This window comes from Garra rufa, chromosome 23 (assembly GCF_049309525.1).
Source record: "Garra rufa chromosome 23, GarRuf1.0, whole genome shotgun sequence".
NCBI lineage: Eukaryota > Metazoa > Chordata > Actinopteri > Cypriniformes > Cyprinidae > Garra > Garra rufa.
This window is the reverse complement of record NC_133383.1, coordinates 21,184,409-21,198,921: the sequence shown is the minus strand read 5'-3', so window position 1 is coordinate 21,198,921 and position 14,513 is coordinate 21,184,409. Positions and strand designations below refer to the sequence as shown.

At 34.7% G+C, this 14,513-nt stretch overlaps 2 protein-coding genes across 4 annotated transcripts in view; both read left to right on the top strand.

Annotated features, from left to right (window-relative positions):
• Positions 1-6,131, top strand: part of slc7a1a (solute carrier family 7 member 1a) — a 44,177-nt gene extending 38,046 nt beyond the window's left edge. For both annotated transcript variants that reach the window (XM_073829123.1, XM_073829124.1), the window contains exons 11-12: positions 1,323-1,431; positions 1,649-6,131. In XM_073829123.1, coding sequence (XP_073685224.1) covers positions 1,323-1,431; positions 1,649-1,833 — 294 coding nt within the window. In that variant the 3' untranslated portion in view covers positions 1,834-6,131. The remainder of the gene's footprint in view (positions 1-1,322; positions 1,432-1,648) is intronic.
• A 347-nt stretch (positions 6,132-6,478) lies between these two features.
• Positions 6,479-14,513, top strand: part of mtus2a (microtubule associated tumor suppressor candidate 2a) — a 110,823-nt gene continuing 102,788 nt past the window's right edge. For both annotated transcript variants that reach the window (XM_073830065.1, XM_073830064.1), the window contains exon 1: positions 6,479-6,536. The gene's annotated coding sequence lies outside the window, so the exon portion shown is untranslated. The remainder of the gene's footprint in view (positions 6,537-14,513) is intronic.

Genomic DNA, 14,513 nt, shown 5'->3' with positions numbered 1-14,513 from the left:
ATTGAAAATGAATGGGAAAAGTAAAAAAAAGCAATTTTTTTTCATTTCGTTTGTCCAAAAAAAGTAGTAAATCCAGTTTAAATCTAAAATAATTAACATTTAAATAAAGGCCTGGTCCTACAGCATAAATTCAAAGTGGAACGAACTTTCTATCTCTCACACACACACACTCACACACTCACAAACACTCACATGTGTGTAATTGCAACAGGGAGCATTTATATAGAAATTGGCATAAAAAATCAACATATCTGCTATAAATCTGAAAATGTTCATACATAAATGAAAGACTGGTACTAGAGCACAAATGCAACATGGAACATGCATGTTGACTCTCACACCCCCCCCCCCCCCCACACACACACACACACACACACACACACAACTCTACACAAACACATCACACACCATGCCCCTGCCCCTAACACACACACACACACACACACACACACACACACACACACACACACACACACACACACACACAACTCTACACAAACACACCACACAGCAACCCCCAAACACCCCCCCCCCCCCAAAAAAAAACACTCCCCCCCACACCCACTCACACACCCACACACTCACACAAAGAGAGAGAAGAGAGGGAAAAGTGCAGATAAAAGAAAGATGAAAGACAAAAATTCAGCAATTCTAAAAAACTAAAATTCTACGCTTTTACAAAAAAACACATTTTTTATTTATTTTAAAATGTTCAAATATATATATTTACAAAATATATATCATAAAGTTGTGAGGAGAAGTTGAAGCATGAAGAAAAATAAAGTGAAAATGAAATTAGTCCCTAAGGGCCTCTGCTGGATGTATGTGGTCATTGCACTTTCTTTCTTTAACTATATCTTCAAATGTTTTTCCACTAACCTGTAGATGGCAGTACTGTATCCCTAACACATAGAGCAATGTCCAAAAACAATTTAGATTAAATTTAGATCATCATTAAGGTGATGTTTTTATTAAAAATTAATTTTTTATAAGCCACTTTGTGGCGTAGTTGAGTAATTGTGCAGTAAATGGGTAAAAAAGTACAAAATATCCATGAAAACACAGCAGAACTGTAAAGTTGAGAAGTAAACGAAAAAAATGATATATAGTTTATAATATTAAAAATGTATAATTCATTATGGAATCACACTTTCAATCCTTGGGGTCAATCTGACCCCAAAGAAAGTAAAGATAAAACCTACTTAAGGAGAGCTTAAGGGTTAAAAGTGTTTTCCCATTTATTTATTTTAGACACTCACTGACCAATAATCACACTCCATTCCAGTCATTCAATAAAAGTAATTTGTCATGTCTTCCAACAGGTTCCTTTACTTCCGTTCATCCCAGTGGTCAGCATGTTTGTCAACGTGTACCTGATGTTGCAGCTGGGCGGGGGTACCTGGATCCGATTTGCCATCTGGATGTCTCTAGGTACAGCACATGCTCCTACACAAGCCAGTGTGTTTGTCAAAAAAAACTTTTGAAAAATAATCCAACAACTCGTAAACACAAGTTTCTCTGCTTGTAAAAACCAAATAAAGGCTTTTGGTCATTTGACGATTACAAATATCCTCTGGTGGGGCTTCCGAAAAGAACTTGGCACAAATGCAGTCAATAATTTTTTCCATTATCCCTCTGTTCTCTCCAGGGCTCGTAATCTACTTTGGCTATGGAATCTGGCACAGCACTGAAGCCGCACTGGCCCATTCCAGTATGGACGAGGAACTAAATGTGTACAAACCCGCCTGCAGTCTAAACAGGGACAGTATGACCCCGGAAAAGGAGGCTTTCCTCTATAACGGATCACGAGTTGATGAGGACGGGGATCTCTAATATGGAACAGTGTTATATTATTTACTCAAACTTTACATGAAAGCACACCGCCGGGAGGTTGTGAGGAGCACAGGCCGTTGGAAATCAAATCAGATGGAGCTCTTTGATTCGTTTAACAATGTTCTACGTTGGTGGAAGTATTTGAGTATTCTCACAACTCAAAGGTTTTGTTTCCTACTTCAGAAATCATGAAGAAACCAAAACAGGCACAGGACCTTTTACAGAGTGGCTGTAGAATAAAAAAAAAAACACAATGTAGGCATCTGTGAGCTGCAGTATTTCATTTTGACGGCTGCTTTTGTTAAATGATCTGTTTAAAAACTGGTGGCTTTTGTCTTACGATTGCAATTGAAACTAAATCAGAGTTGCTTGATCTGAATCTTGGATGTCAGTGTTTAGGGTTTTACGTACATCATGCTTGGCTTTTCTGCTGAATTTGTAGTACTCTCTTCAATCCGAGGTCGCATTTAGAAACCTTTTCCGGCTGGTTCGAACTGCCCGGATCCAGAAGTTGTAGGTTTTTGCTGGTCCACCCTGATTAGATCTTCGGGCAGTACTGCCACCTGGTGGTGCGGATCACCTGGGTTAGTTGCTTTTATCTGGCACAGTGCTGGCTACTGTGTCTTCTGTGCAGATGGAGTCTGCCTCTTCGCTCGCATCTTAATGTTGCATAAGCAGGCGTTTTTTAGGATATTTGGAGAGAAGTTGATATCTTAGGGTATGTTTTGGTCATTTAAGGTGTTTGGACATACACTGCCATTCAAACTTACGTTTTTTTAGTTTTTTTTTTAACAGTAATAATGTGAAATATTATTACAATTTAAAACGTAATTTATTTCTATGTTCAAAGCTGAATTTTCAGCATCGTTACTCTATTCTTCAGTGTCACATGATCCTTCAGAAATCATTTTAATATGCTGATTTATTATCAGTGTTGAAAACAGTTGTGCTACTTAATTTTTTTAGGAACCTGTGATACTTTTTATTCAAGAATTATTGAGGAATAAAAAGTTAAAAAGAACAGCATTTGTTCAAAATAGAAATCTATTTTTATATTTGTCTATTTAACACATCCTTGCTTAATAAAAGTATTTAAAAAAAGAGTAAAAAAGCCTACCCTAACCTTAAACTTAGGAACAGTAGTGTATATTGTTAGAAAAGATTTCTGTTTTTAATAAACGCTGTTCTTTTTAATGTTAAAGAATCCAGGTTCCAAAACTGTTTCCAACACTGATATTTAAAATGATAAATCAGTATATTAGAATGATTTCTGAAGGATCATGTGACACTAAAAACTGGAGTAGTGATGCTGAAAATTCAGCTTTGCATCACGGAAATAAATTATATTTTAAAGTATATTAAAATTGTTTTAAATTGAAATAATATTTCACAATATTACTTCTTTAAATCAAATAAATGCAGCCTTAATGAGCAGAAGAAACTTTAAAAACATTAAAAATCTTACTGATCCTAAACCTTTGAAAGGCAGTGTATATCACATTTGCGTTTGTGTTGTTTATGTATGCTGTTTATGTCAAAATATTTTACAAATTAAAAATTAGTCTAAAGAGTTTTACATTGATTGTCTCTACCAAAGATTAGAATGATTAATATTTTTAATGTTTGTGAAAGTCATTTTCACCAAGTCTGCATTTATTTGATTAACAGTACAGCAAAAACAATAATACTGTGAAATATTAGTACAATTTAAAATAACTTTCTGTTTTAATATATTTTAAAATCGAATTTATTCCTGTGATGACAGTCACATGATCCTTCAGAAATCATTCAGTATTTTGTGCTCAATTATTAATAAAGGTTGCGCTTCCACTCCATTTTTTTCAGGATTATTTGATGAATAAATATTCAAAAGAATCAGCATATTGGTAATGGTTTCTGCAGGGTCATATGACACTGAAAACAGAAGTAATGAATGCATTAGATTTTACAATGTATTTGAAATATTTCATAATATAGTTTTTACTGTATTTTGATTAAATAAATACATCCTTGGTGAAATTTTTTTTTTTTTTTTTATTCCAAACTTATCCGGTAGTGTAAATTTATTTACGCTAGTATTACCAATGGCAATTGGTAGGCTGATCATTTACACCACATTAGGTCTCTACTTAAACTAGCCAAAGTTATAAACTAGATAATAGTTAAATATTGCTCTTTTTTGATTCTTCTGAAAATGGCTTTTGAGTTTTCGCCGTTAAAAATTGATGATTGTAGTATAGAGAGGTAAGAAAGCTGGTGAGTTTAATATTTGCAATGTTAAAAAATGTGTCTGATTACACAATGGTCATCTCAAGTGTTTAGAAGTAAATATAGATGTTTTTTTCATGTGTCCAAGACTGTTTTCTCAGGAGCATGATTGCCATCTGTGATAACCAATCAGATTGTTTTTAACCTTTAGAGAGTTTTAACGCTCCATCATCCAATCTGACCTCAGGAGCATTTAGTCTAGAACGAATATTATGAATTTATATTATTAATAAGAATATACAGTATATTTAAATGTTCTGGTTAAACTTCATATGTTCTTACCTGCTGACGCAGCAATCAATCAATCATTCAATATTTCTTAGTTGATTTTCCACGAATTAAGTGATCTGTAAATGGCAAATAATGCTCTTTTAATGCTGAAAACAGTAATGTATGTGCAGAGGCCTTGTTCATATTTTTGGTTACAAAGATTTTAGTAGATTAAAACGTTTTCTTACATGTGACAATGTTGCTGAGTTTATCTTTGAACATGTTAATACATTTCACATGAAACTTTGCATATATGTGTATATACAGTTGAGGTCAAAAGTTTACATGGCCCTTTCAGAATCTGCTAAATTTAACCAAAATAAGAGGGATCATATAAAGTGCATGCATTGTTTATTTAGTAGTACTGACCTGAATAAGATTTCACATAAATGACATTTACATATAGTCCACAACAGACAATAATAGTTTAATTTAAAAAAAAAAAGACCCTGTATAAAAGTTTACATACACTTGATTCTTGATACTGCCTTGGTACCTGAATGATTAACAGCTGTGTTTTTTTGTTTAGTGATAGTTGTTCATGAGTCCCTTGTTTGTCCTGAACAGTTAAACTGCCTGCTGTCCTTTCAGGTCCCACAAATTTTTCGGTTTTCCAGCATTTTTGTGTATTTGAACCCTTTCCAAAAATGATTTTGAGATCCATTTTTTCACACCGAGGACAACCGAGGACTCATATGCAACTAATACAGAAGGTTCAAATGCTCACTGATCTCAAAATCATAGTCATTGTGGAAAGAGTTCAAATACACAAAAATGTTGAAAAACTAAAGAATTTGTGAGACCCGAAAGATTTTTCTGAAGAACAGCAGGCAGTTCAACTGTTAAGGGCAAACAAGGGATTAATTAACAACTATCACGAACAAAAGGGTAAGAACACAGTATTAAGAATCAAGGGGGTGTAAACTTTTGAATGAGGTCAAAGGATTTTTATAAATTCAACTATTATTTTCTCTTGAGGACTATATGAAAACGTCTTTTATGTGAAATATCTTATTCAGGTCAGTACTAAATTAACAATGACATGCATTTTGTATGATCCCTCTTACTTTGGTAAAATAATTAACATTTTGCAGATTCTGAAAGGGGTATTTTGACATCAACTGTATAAAAGTTCAGCTGCTTGAACAGTTGCGTCACAGATTTAATAAATAATATATGAATAATAAATTTGTAATGAGGCAAGTAGTAAAAATAATAACAAATTTACCTAGATTTACCTAATATTGCATATAGTGATGATCACCTTATTCTTTAATGCAGAAGTAAACCTATGTTTCGAGACTTTGGGTTCATTGGCCTATAAGGTAATAACAAGAAGAGTACCAACGTGCAGTAAACGGTAAACTGTCTGAAATACAAACCAGTGTGTTCATAATGAAGATAATACATTAACATAATACAGTAAAACACCAATTTGCAATATCAACCAGCTTATTTGTACAGCTGGATGCAGATGAGACCGGAAGCCACACCAATATAAATTTTGAAAATTTGCTCTTGCTCTTACAGCAAAAATAAGTTGGATAACGTTACTATTCGGGGGGAAAATGCTATTAAAAATGTTAAAGTATTTCACTTCATTGTTTAGTTGTGTCTGTCATTTTGTGTGTTCGTTTTTGGACCATTTCATATGTTGCTCACTTCCCATCCGGTCTCAACGTGTTTGCACTGTAACGTTAAATGACAGTCTACCTACTGTTTCAACTTGTTGCTGTAAATAAAATACATTTTGGAATTTATATTTGTATTTTCATTACGTTTTAAAACATTTTTACCTCAAATATATGACATCTAGTTTAATTGATCAACTTTAAGTTTTAGAAACACATTACTTTCGTTTTAAAGCGTAATTTTGCTCACTGCATGCTTTGTTGCTATGACAATAGCCGCTTGGTGACGCCGTAATACGCAAGTGTACTCTATTTGCAGTTCACCGCAGTGACCGACAGGGAGCAGCATTAAAAGGTACCACAAAGCGACTGCAGCATCCTGGACGTGAAAGAGAGAGAGAGGTGAGCAGAAGAGAGATGCTCAGCTCAAAGCACCGCGCCGAAGCAACATCTTTCAGTCAGCGGGTCTGCTGTGGGGAAGAGCGGGTGAAGAGCGGGTTGAATGAGGGCGGACTGAACCTGTGATTCTCAAAGGTGAGTGTTCAAACACGGAATTATGGGCTTTAGTGACTTGTTATGGATAAACATGTAGGTGTACGGATTGTTTGCTGCGAATAGCTTGTGTATCTAGTGCTATTTTGCTGTTTAAAGGGCATTAACTTGATAAACATTAAAATAGTAATGTAATGGCAGGCAGGTATTGTATATTTTAATGTGTATTCACATTATTGTGTTTGTATTATTTATAAACATTTTGAAATATTGTGAAATAACCTATTGGCGTTGTTTATTTTTATTTCATACTGTAAACTTATTTTTTGCTGTAATTTTTCACAGTTGTGATTTCTCAGCAGATAGATAGATAGATAGATAGATAGATAGATAGATAGATAGATAGATAGATAGATAGATAGATAGATAGATACAAAACATTCATGCACAGGCACGTTTCTACTGTCAAGTGTTGAGATAAGAAAATATAAACATCTCCTCAAAGCTTTAAACCCAAGACTGATGCACATGCATGCTTTCATAAGATGAGATGAAGATGTAAACATCCTTCTAAAATGGTCTAGATCTGGTCTTTGAGGGCTGATGTCTCTATGGGATGTATCAGTATAAGGCAGAGCCTCCGGCACAGCTTAGAACTGACTTACTTAGCCTGGAAATGAACTTGACGATCAGCGCATCCCGGCAACCGCTCCTATAGGAATAAATGTTTTTGCATAATGAAGTTTTACTTACCGAAACCCTTTGATCCTTTTTTATGTGATTTTTGTGGTGGATAGACTAGGGTCACAAAAAAATAAAGAAGTAGGGGGGAGGAAATGTGTGAAGAACCCTGTCAAGGTTACAGCATCACCAAACACACATCTCATAAAAGCTGTAGTCTGTCTCAGAGGGTTACTAGATGTGTTGAACTGGTGAACGAGGTTTGATTTAAGGGAAATGGGTGGAGAAGGATAATGAGGTGTTTTCGTGAGACTCCAATTGCCGATAAGGATTATAAAGCTTTTTTCCCCTAAACAGAAATGTGATCCACTTGTCAGTCAATATAGATGGACGAGAATCCAAGTGAGGCTTCTAGCTGTCCGTTGAAATGGGAAACCAGTAGGGCTGGGCAATTTGGCTTAGAATCAAAATCTCGATTAATTGAACATTTTAACCCGATTACGATTAATGAACGATTATTTTATTTATTAATAAAATTATATTTAATTATATTTATATAATATTTATTTTTTTGCCCTCATAGTTCACTGACAAGTTTTGTACAGTAAATATGTTCACATATTACAAGCGAGAGATTTTTGGATGAAGGGTGCATTACTTGATTTTAAAATAATTGAAGGAAACACACTATCTACGATCTATGATTATTAATTGAACATCAGTGTTGAACAACTGAAATTAAAGCAAGCATTGCTTAAAACGAAAAGTCACATTTTTCTTAAATTAGTGAAAATAAATAACTTGCACTATTGGAAACAAAATAAATAATTTTCAATGTTTTTCATATTAAAAGTAGAAAATAAGCAGTATCTCCTCTAAATAAAATTACCCTTGTATATCCTGTAAATACTTTTTACTGTATAAATACTGTTTAAGCTCTCCATCGACATCGACGGAATAACGGAACGGAGTGCTTGTGTTTTTTAAAGGGAAAGTAATTGAAATAATCTTCCTGGAAAAATTTTAACGATTATAGGTTCTGAATGTCGATTTCGATTATTTTTCGATTAATCGCCCAGCCCTAGAAACCAGTGATTATTGACATATTAAGCTTGGATTCTAACCCTAAACCAGCTTGCGAGTGTGACCTGCCTGTTACCTCTGGATGTTTCTCCTGCTATCAACTTCAATCCATCGCTGTACATCTACAAATCCTCCGCTTCTATTGCTTGCCCTCCGGATGTGGATCACGGATTTAGACTAGTTCTAGCCCGCTGAGAACATTGCACTTTCCACACTTTACCTGTCCTAAATCCCCCGTCTCCTGCAGAGAGGTCTTGTAAAGTGCCCTGTTCCCTGTCTTCTCAGCCTGTCTTCATCTGGCAGCTCTCACCCTGTTTCTCTCAGACGCCTGTGAGGGCTCTGATCTTTCAACTGGATCGATCTCCCTCCCCTTGTGCTGCTATTTGGGTTCCTTTCCTGCTTTTAATTTATTTAGTATGGCCAAGCACGGTTTGAGCGCTGCTGTTGTCACGCAAAGCCAGTCAGGAAGGCTAGAATCAAATATCGCTGTTGTGTTGCCGTTTTGCCTCGGATTGATTTCTTAATGTCACCGCATGAGATGATAGATGTCCTTGAGACTGACAGGAAGTGGTGTCTGAAGTATTAGCACTCTAAATGTGTTTGCTAGTTCCGATTTAAATGGAATGGTTTGCCCAAAAATGAAAGCTGTAAGACCTTCATTCATCTTCAGACCACAAATTAAGATATTTTGGATGAAATCCAAGAGCTTTCTGAGCCTGCATGGACAGCAGAGCAACTGACATGTTCAAGGCCCAGAGAGGTAGTAAGGACATTGTTAAAATAGTCCATGTGATATTAGTGGTTACGAGAAAATTTTTGTGCGCAAAGAAATCCAAAATAACGACTTTATTCAACAATGTCTTCTTTCTTCGCATACAGTTGAACCACTGATGTCACATGGACTATTTTAACAATGTCTTTAATACCTTTTTTGGCCTTGAACGTGGTAGTTGTGTTGTTGTCTATGCAGGGTCAGAAATCTTTCGAATTTCATCAAAAATATCTTAATTTGTGATCCGAAGATGAACAAAGTTTTTAAAGGTTTGGCAATATTTATTATTTTTGAAATGAGGTGATTAGTAGAAACGTTATCTTTCAAGTTCCTCATAAAGACAACAGCTTTGTCAATTTATAATGCACATTTTGTAATCAAATTTGTCAAAGATGTACTTCTACTGTCAGTGTATGTTTTACACTTTTACACAGATTTACACATCATCTGAAAGCTGAATAAATAAGCTTTGATGGTTTGTTAGGATAGGACAATATTTAGCTGCGATACAACTATTTGAAAATCTGGAATCTAAATATTGAGAAAATTGCCATTAAAGTTGTCTAAATGAAGTTCTTAGTAATGCATGTTACTAATCAAAAATTTGGTTTTAATATATTTATGGTAGGACATTTACAAAAATATCTTCATGGAACATTATTTTTACCTTATATCCCTAATATGTTTGGCATAAAAGAAAAAAAAAAGATAATTTTGACCCATACAATGTATTTTTGGCTTTTGCTACAAATATACTCTGGTTACTTAAAACTGGTTTTGTGTTCTAGGGTCACAAAAATCTCAACTGGTTTAATTTAATTGCATTACCATAATTAGCATTAGCCTTCATTAACTCCAAGTTTTTCAGTAATTGTGACCAATTTAATATTTAGTCGTTCAAAACTTGGCTACTTTTTTTCAGATATGCAATCTGACTAAATAAACAAGCTAACAAAAATCTGTTTTGGACTTCATTCAATGAGTCTAAGTGGAGGACAAAAATAAGCAGACCATAGAAAATGAATGGGAACCCTAACACAGGTCAATTTTTTAGTTTTATATCATTTAATAAAAAAAAAAAGTTACATTCTTGCTGTTTCCAGTCTAAAATGACCACATATGTGACCCTGGACCACAAAACCAGTCTTAAGTCGCTGGGGTATATTTGTAGCAATAGCCAAAAATACATTGCATGGGTCAAAATTTTTGATTTTTCTTTTATGCCAAAAATCATTAAGAAATTAAGTAAAGTTCATGTTCCATGAAGATTTTTTGTAAAATTCCTACTGTAAACATATCAAAATGTAATTTTTGATTTGTAATATCCATTGTTAAGAACCTAATTTGGACAACTTTAAAGGTGATTTTCTCAGTCTTTTAGATTTTTTTGCATCCTCAGATTTCTGATTTCAAATAGATGTATCTCAGCCAAATATTGTCCTATCCTAACAAACCATACATCAATAGAAAGCTTATTTATTGAGCTTTCATATGACATATAAATCTCAGTTTTGTCAAATTTAACCTTATGACTGGTTTTGTGGTCCAGGGTCACATATAGGCAATGTGTGATCCTTTAAAAAAAAAAAAAAGCTTAGGATGGTAATTTGGTTGTGGCCGCTCCTTACTTGTTAAGTATTTAAAGGGATATTTCACCTAAAAATTAAAATTCTGTCATTAATTACTCACCCTCATGTTGTTCCAAACCAATAAGACATTCGTTCATCTTCGGAACACAAATTAAGTTATTTTCGAAATCTGAAAGCTTTCTGTCCTTGCATAGACAGCAACACAACTGACACGTTTAAGGCCTAGAAAGGTACTAAGAACATAATTAAAATAGTCCATGTGACATCAGTGGTTCAACTGTAATTGTATGAAACACAAGAATACAAATGCGACTTTATTCAACAATTTCTTATCTTCCGTGTCAGTCTCCGAATGAAGTATTCTCATAACTTCATAAAATTACGGCTAAAACCACTGAAACTACGGTCTATTCAGGGTCTCGGATTTCATCAGAAATATCTTAGAAGATGAACGAAGGTCTTACAGGTTTGTAACGACATGAGGGTGAGTAATCAATGACAGAATTTTCATTTTTGGGTGAGCTAATCCTTGAAGTCTTATTATTAGCTTTGGTTGGCCACTAATAGAGATCATTCTAAACTAGTATTGAATGTGCAAGTCTAGCATCAAAAGTAGTAATAAGCCAAAATCATAACATATTGTAAGACTTTTACTATACTGTACAAATGTGACCCTGGACCACAAAACCAGTCATAAGGGTCACTTTTGAGATTTATACATCTGAAAGCTGAATAAATAAGCTTTTTGTTAAGATAGGACAATATTTGGCTGAGATACAACTATTTGAAAATCTGAAATCTGAGGGTACAAAAAAAATCAAAAATCAAAAAATATTGAGAAAATCGTCTTTAAAGTTGTCCAAATGAAGTTCTTAGCAATGCATGTTACTAATCAAAAATTAGGTTTCGATATACTTACAATACTCAATTTACAGAATATATTCATGGAACATGATCTTTACTTAAAATCCTCATGATTATAAAATAAAAATCGGCTGTTGCTACAAATATACCTGTGTTACTTAAGAATGGTTTTGTGGTTTTACAAGGCCTATAATAGTACAATCAGCCAATCACAATCTATTTCCGTTGTTTTGCCTGTGCCTAAAAATTTTGGTGAATCAGGCCTGGCGATTAATAGTTAATAAGTCATGCTTACGTCAGTTATCTCATCAAACAACTGCTTATATTGTTTACCAGTCATATGGAGGAAAGCATCATCGCCCATTCCTTGCCTCAAACGCCTCTGGAGGCTTTATTGTTTAAATTTTATGTAGAATTTAATGGTGTTGTTTTGTATTTTATGTAACTTAAAACTCTCAGTGTGGTTTGTAAACCAATTTGATGCATTGCGCTGCCTTGAGCGAAACTGGCTCGCTTGACTTTAACGTTCTGTTTTTTTGGGAAATGGTGAAAAATGACTCCTCCGGAATGCGCTCCCAGACACCACGCTCTCATTTGCATGTGATGTGTCATTAAGGACTGGAGATGAAATAAAAGAAATGTGAAAAAGGGAGTGATTTGAAGAGCTTGGGACCTTCTCTATTTCTCTCTGCAGAAGCTCACCATAGCCTTTCATCTATAAAACCCTGGCAAGAACCGATGCGGGAAGCCACTCTGTAATCTGTAAAACTGTCCCGATGAGTGGGCAGGACTGGAACAATTACTCTTGAAATATGATTTTTCGAATACACGCACACACACACACACACACACACAAAGGAGGACTTGTGCTTTCAAATGTTTTCAACATTGGTTATTATATATAGCATATACAGTTGAAGTCAAAAGTTTACACACCTTGCAGAATCTGCAAAATGTTAATTATTTTACCAAAATAAGAAAAATCATACAAAATGCATGGTATTTTTTATTTGGTACTGACCTGAGTAAGACATTTCACATAAAAGACCTTTACATATAGTCCACAAGAGAAAATAATAGTTGCATTCATAAAAAAATGACCTTGTTCAAAAGTTTACATACACTTGATTCTTAATACTGTGTTGTTACCTGAATGATCCACCGCTGTTTTTTTTTTTTTTTTAATGGTAGTTGTTCATGAGTTCCTTGTTTGTTCTGAACGGTTAAACTGCCCGCTGTTCTTCAGAAAAATTCTTTTGGTTTTTTAGAATTTTGTGTATTTGAACCCTTTCCAACAATGACTGTATGATTTTGAGATCGATCTTTTTACATTGAGGACAACTGAGGGACTCAGTGAGCTTTTGAACCTTCTGTAATAGTTGCATATGAGTCCCTCAGTTGTCCTCAGTGTGAAAATATGGATCTTAAAATCATACAGTCATTGTTGGAAAGGGTTGAAATACACAAAAATGCTGAAAAACCAAAGAATTTGGGCTTTTCTGAAGTACAGCGGGCAGTTTAACTGTTCAGGACAAACAAGGAACTCATGGACAAGTATCACTAAACAAAAAAAACAGCTGTGGATCATTCAGGTGTATTCAGGTGTAACACAGTATTAAGAATCAAGTGTATGTAAACTTTTGAACAGGGTCATTTTTATAAATTCAGCTATTATTTTCAAATGTGGACTATATGTAAACATCTTTTATGTGAAATATCTTATTCAGGTCAGAACTATATAAAAAAAACATGCATTTTGTATGATCCCTCTAATTTTGGTAAAATAATTAAAGGTGTATGTAAACTTTTGACTTCAACTGTATGTATAAGGCATAGACAAAATGTTGTCAGTTGACTTGATTATCTGCTTATGTAGCACTCAGTTTTGTTCATGGATGAGTGTTATGACTGTATGTTGTGTTTGTGTTTACACAGGTGCTTTGTGTATAATCTATAAGTCAAGAGCGCTTTGTTTGTCTGAGCCTTTTCATAGAGTCAGATTAATGTACCTTTGTGGAGTAAGCCTGTCATTTCTCACTGAGGTTATTACCCATTGTCTCTTCGAAAGAAAATTGAGACTAGCCGATAAGTGCGACTGAAAGCTTCCGGTATTTTCCCAGGGGCTGCTTCGGTAATGACAACCTACGGCTCACCTCTCTTCCTCCCTCCACAGTGACCTTGATAGCTCAGTTGCACGTTGCATTCGCACAGTTTTAAATCCAGAACTTGCAGATCTTATTTCGCCCACAGAGTCAAACCGTTGAACCAGCCGCTCACTCCTATTTCCTTGTGCTACATCCATTCGACACGTTCTTCGAGTGCGGTGTGGAGAATGAACTTAGTCAGAGCTGGAAAATCTGTGTTATTATATAAAACAGCAGGTCAGTTCAGGGTTATGGAACAATTTTTTACCCCCTGAGGAGCAAGTTACCCCTCGTTCACCTCACAGTAGCATCACCCTATGGTTTCTTACTCTCCAAAGCCCTGAAGTATTTATAAGAATCCCACTCTTCCTTCCTCTCTCTCTCTCTCTCTCTTTCACACAATCACACCATCACAGATGGCCTTAAAGGGATGGTTCGCCCAAAAATGATTTGTTTTTGGTCATTAAATTCTCACCGTCATGTTATTTTGAAACTGTATTATGCATTTAGTGGGACACAAATGTGACCCTGGACCACAAAACCAGTCTTAAGTAGCACAGGTGTATTTGTAGTAATAGCCAAAAATACATTGTATGGGTCAAAATTATTGATTTTTCTTTTATGTAAAAAATCATTAGGATATTAAGTAAAGATCATGTTCCATGACGGTATTTTGTGAATTTCCTGCCATAAATATATGAAAACATAATTTTTGATTAGTAATATGCATTGCTAAGAACTTCAATTGGACAACATTAAAGGCGATTTTCTCAATATTTAGATTTATTTTGCAGATTTAGATTCCAGATTTTTAAATAGTCATATCTCAGCCAAATATTGTCCTATCCTAACAAACCATAAATCAATGTAAAGCTTATTAATAAAA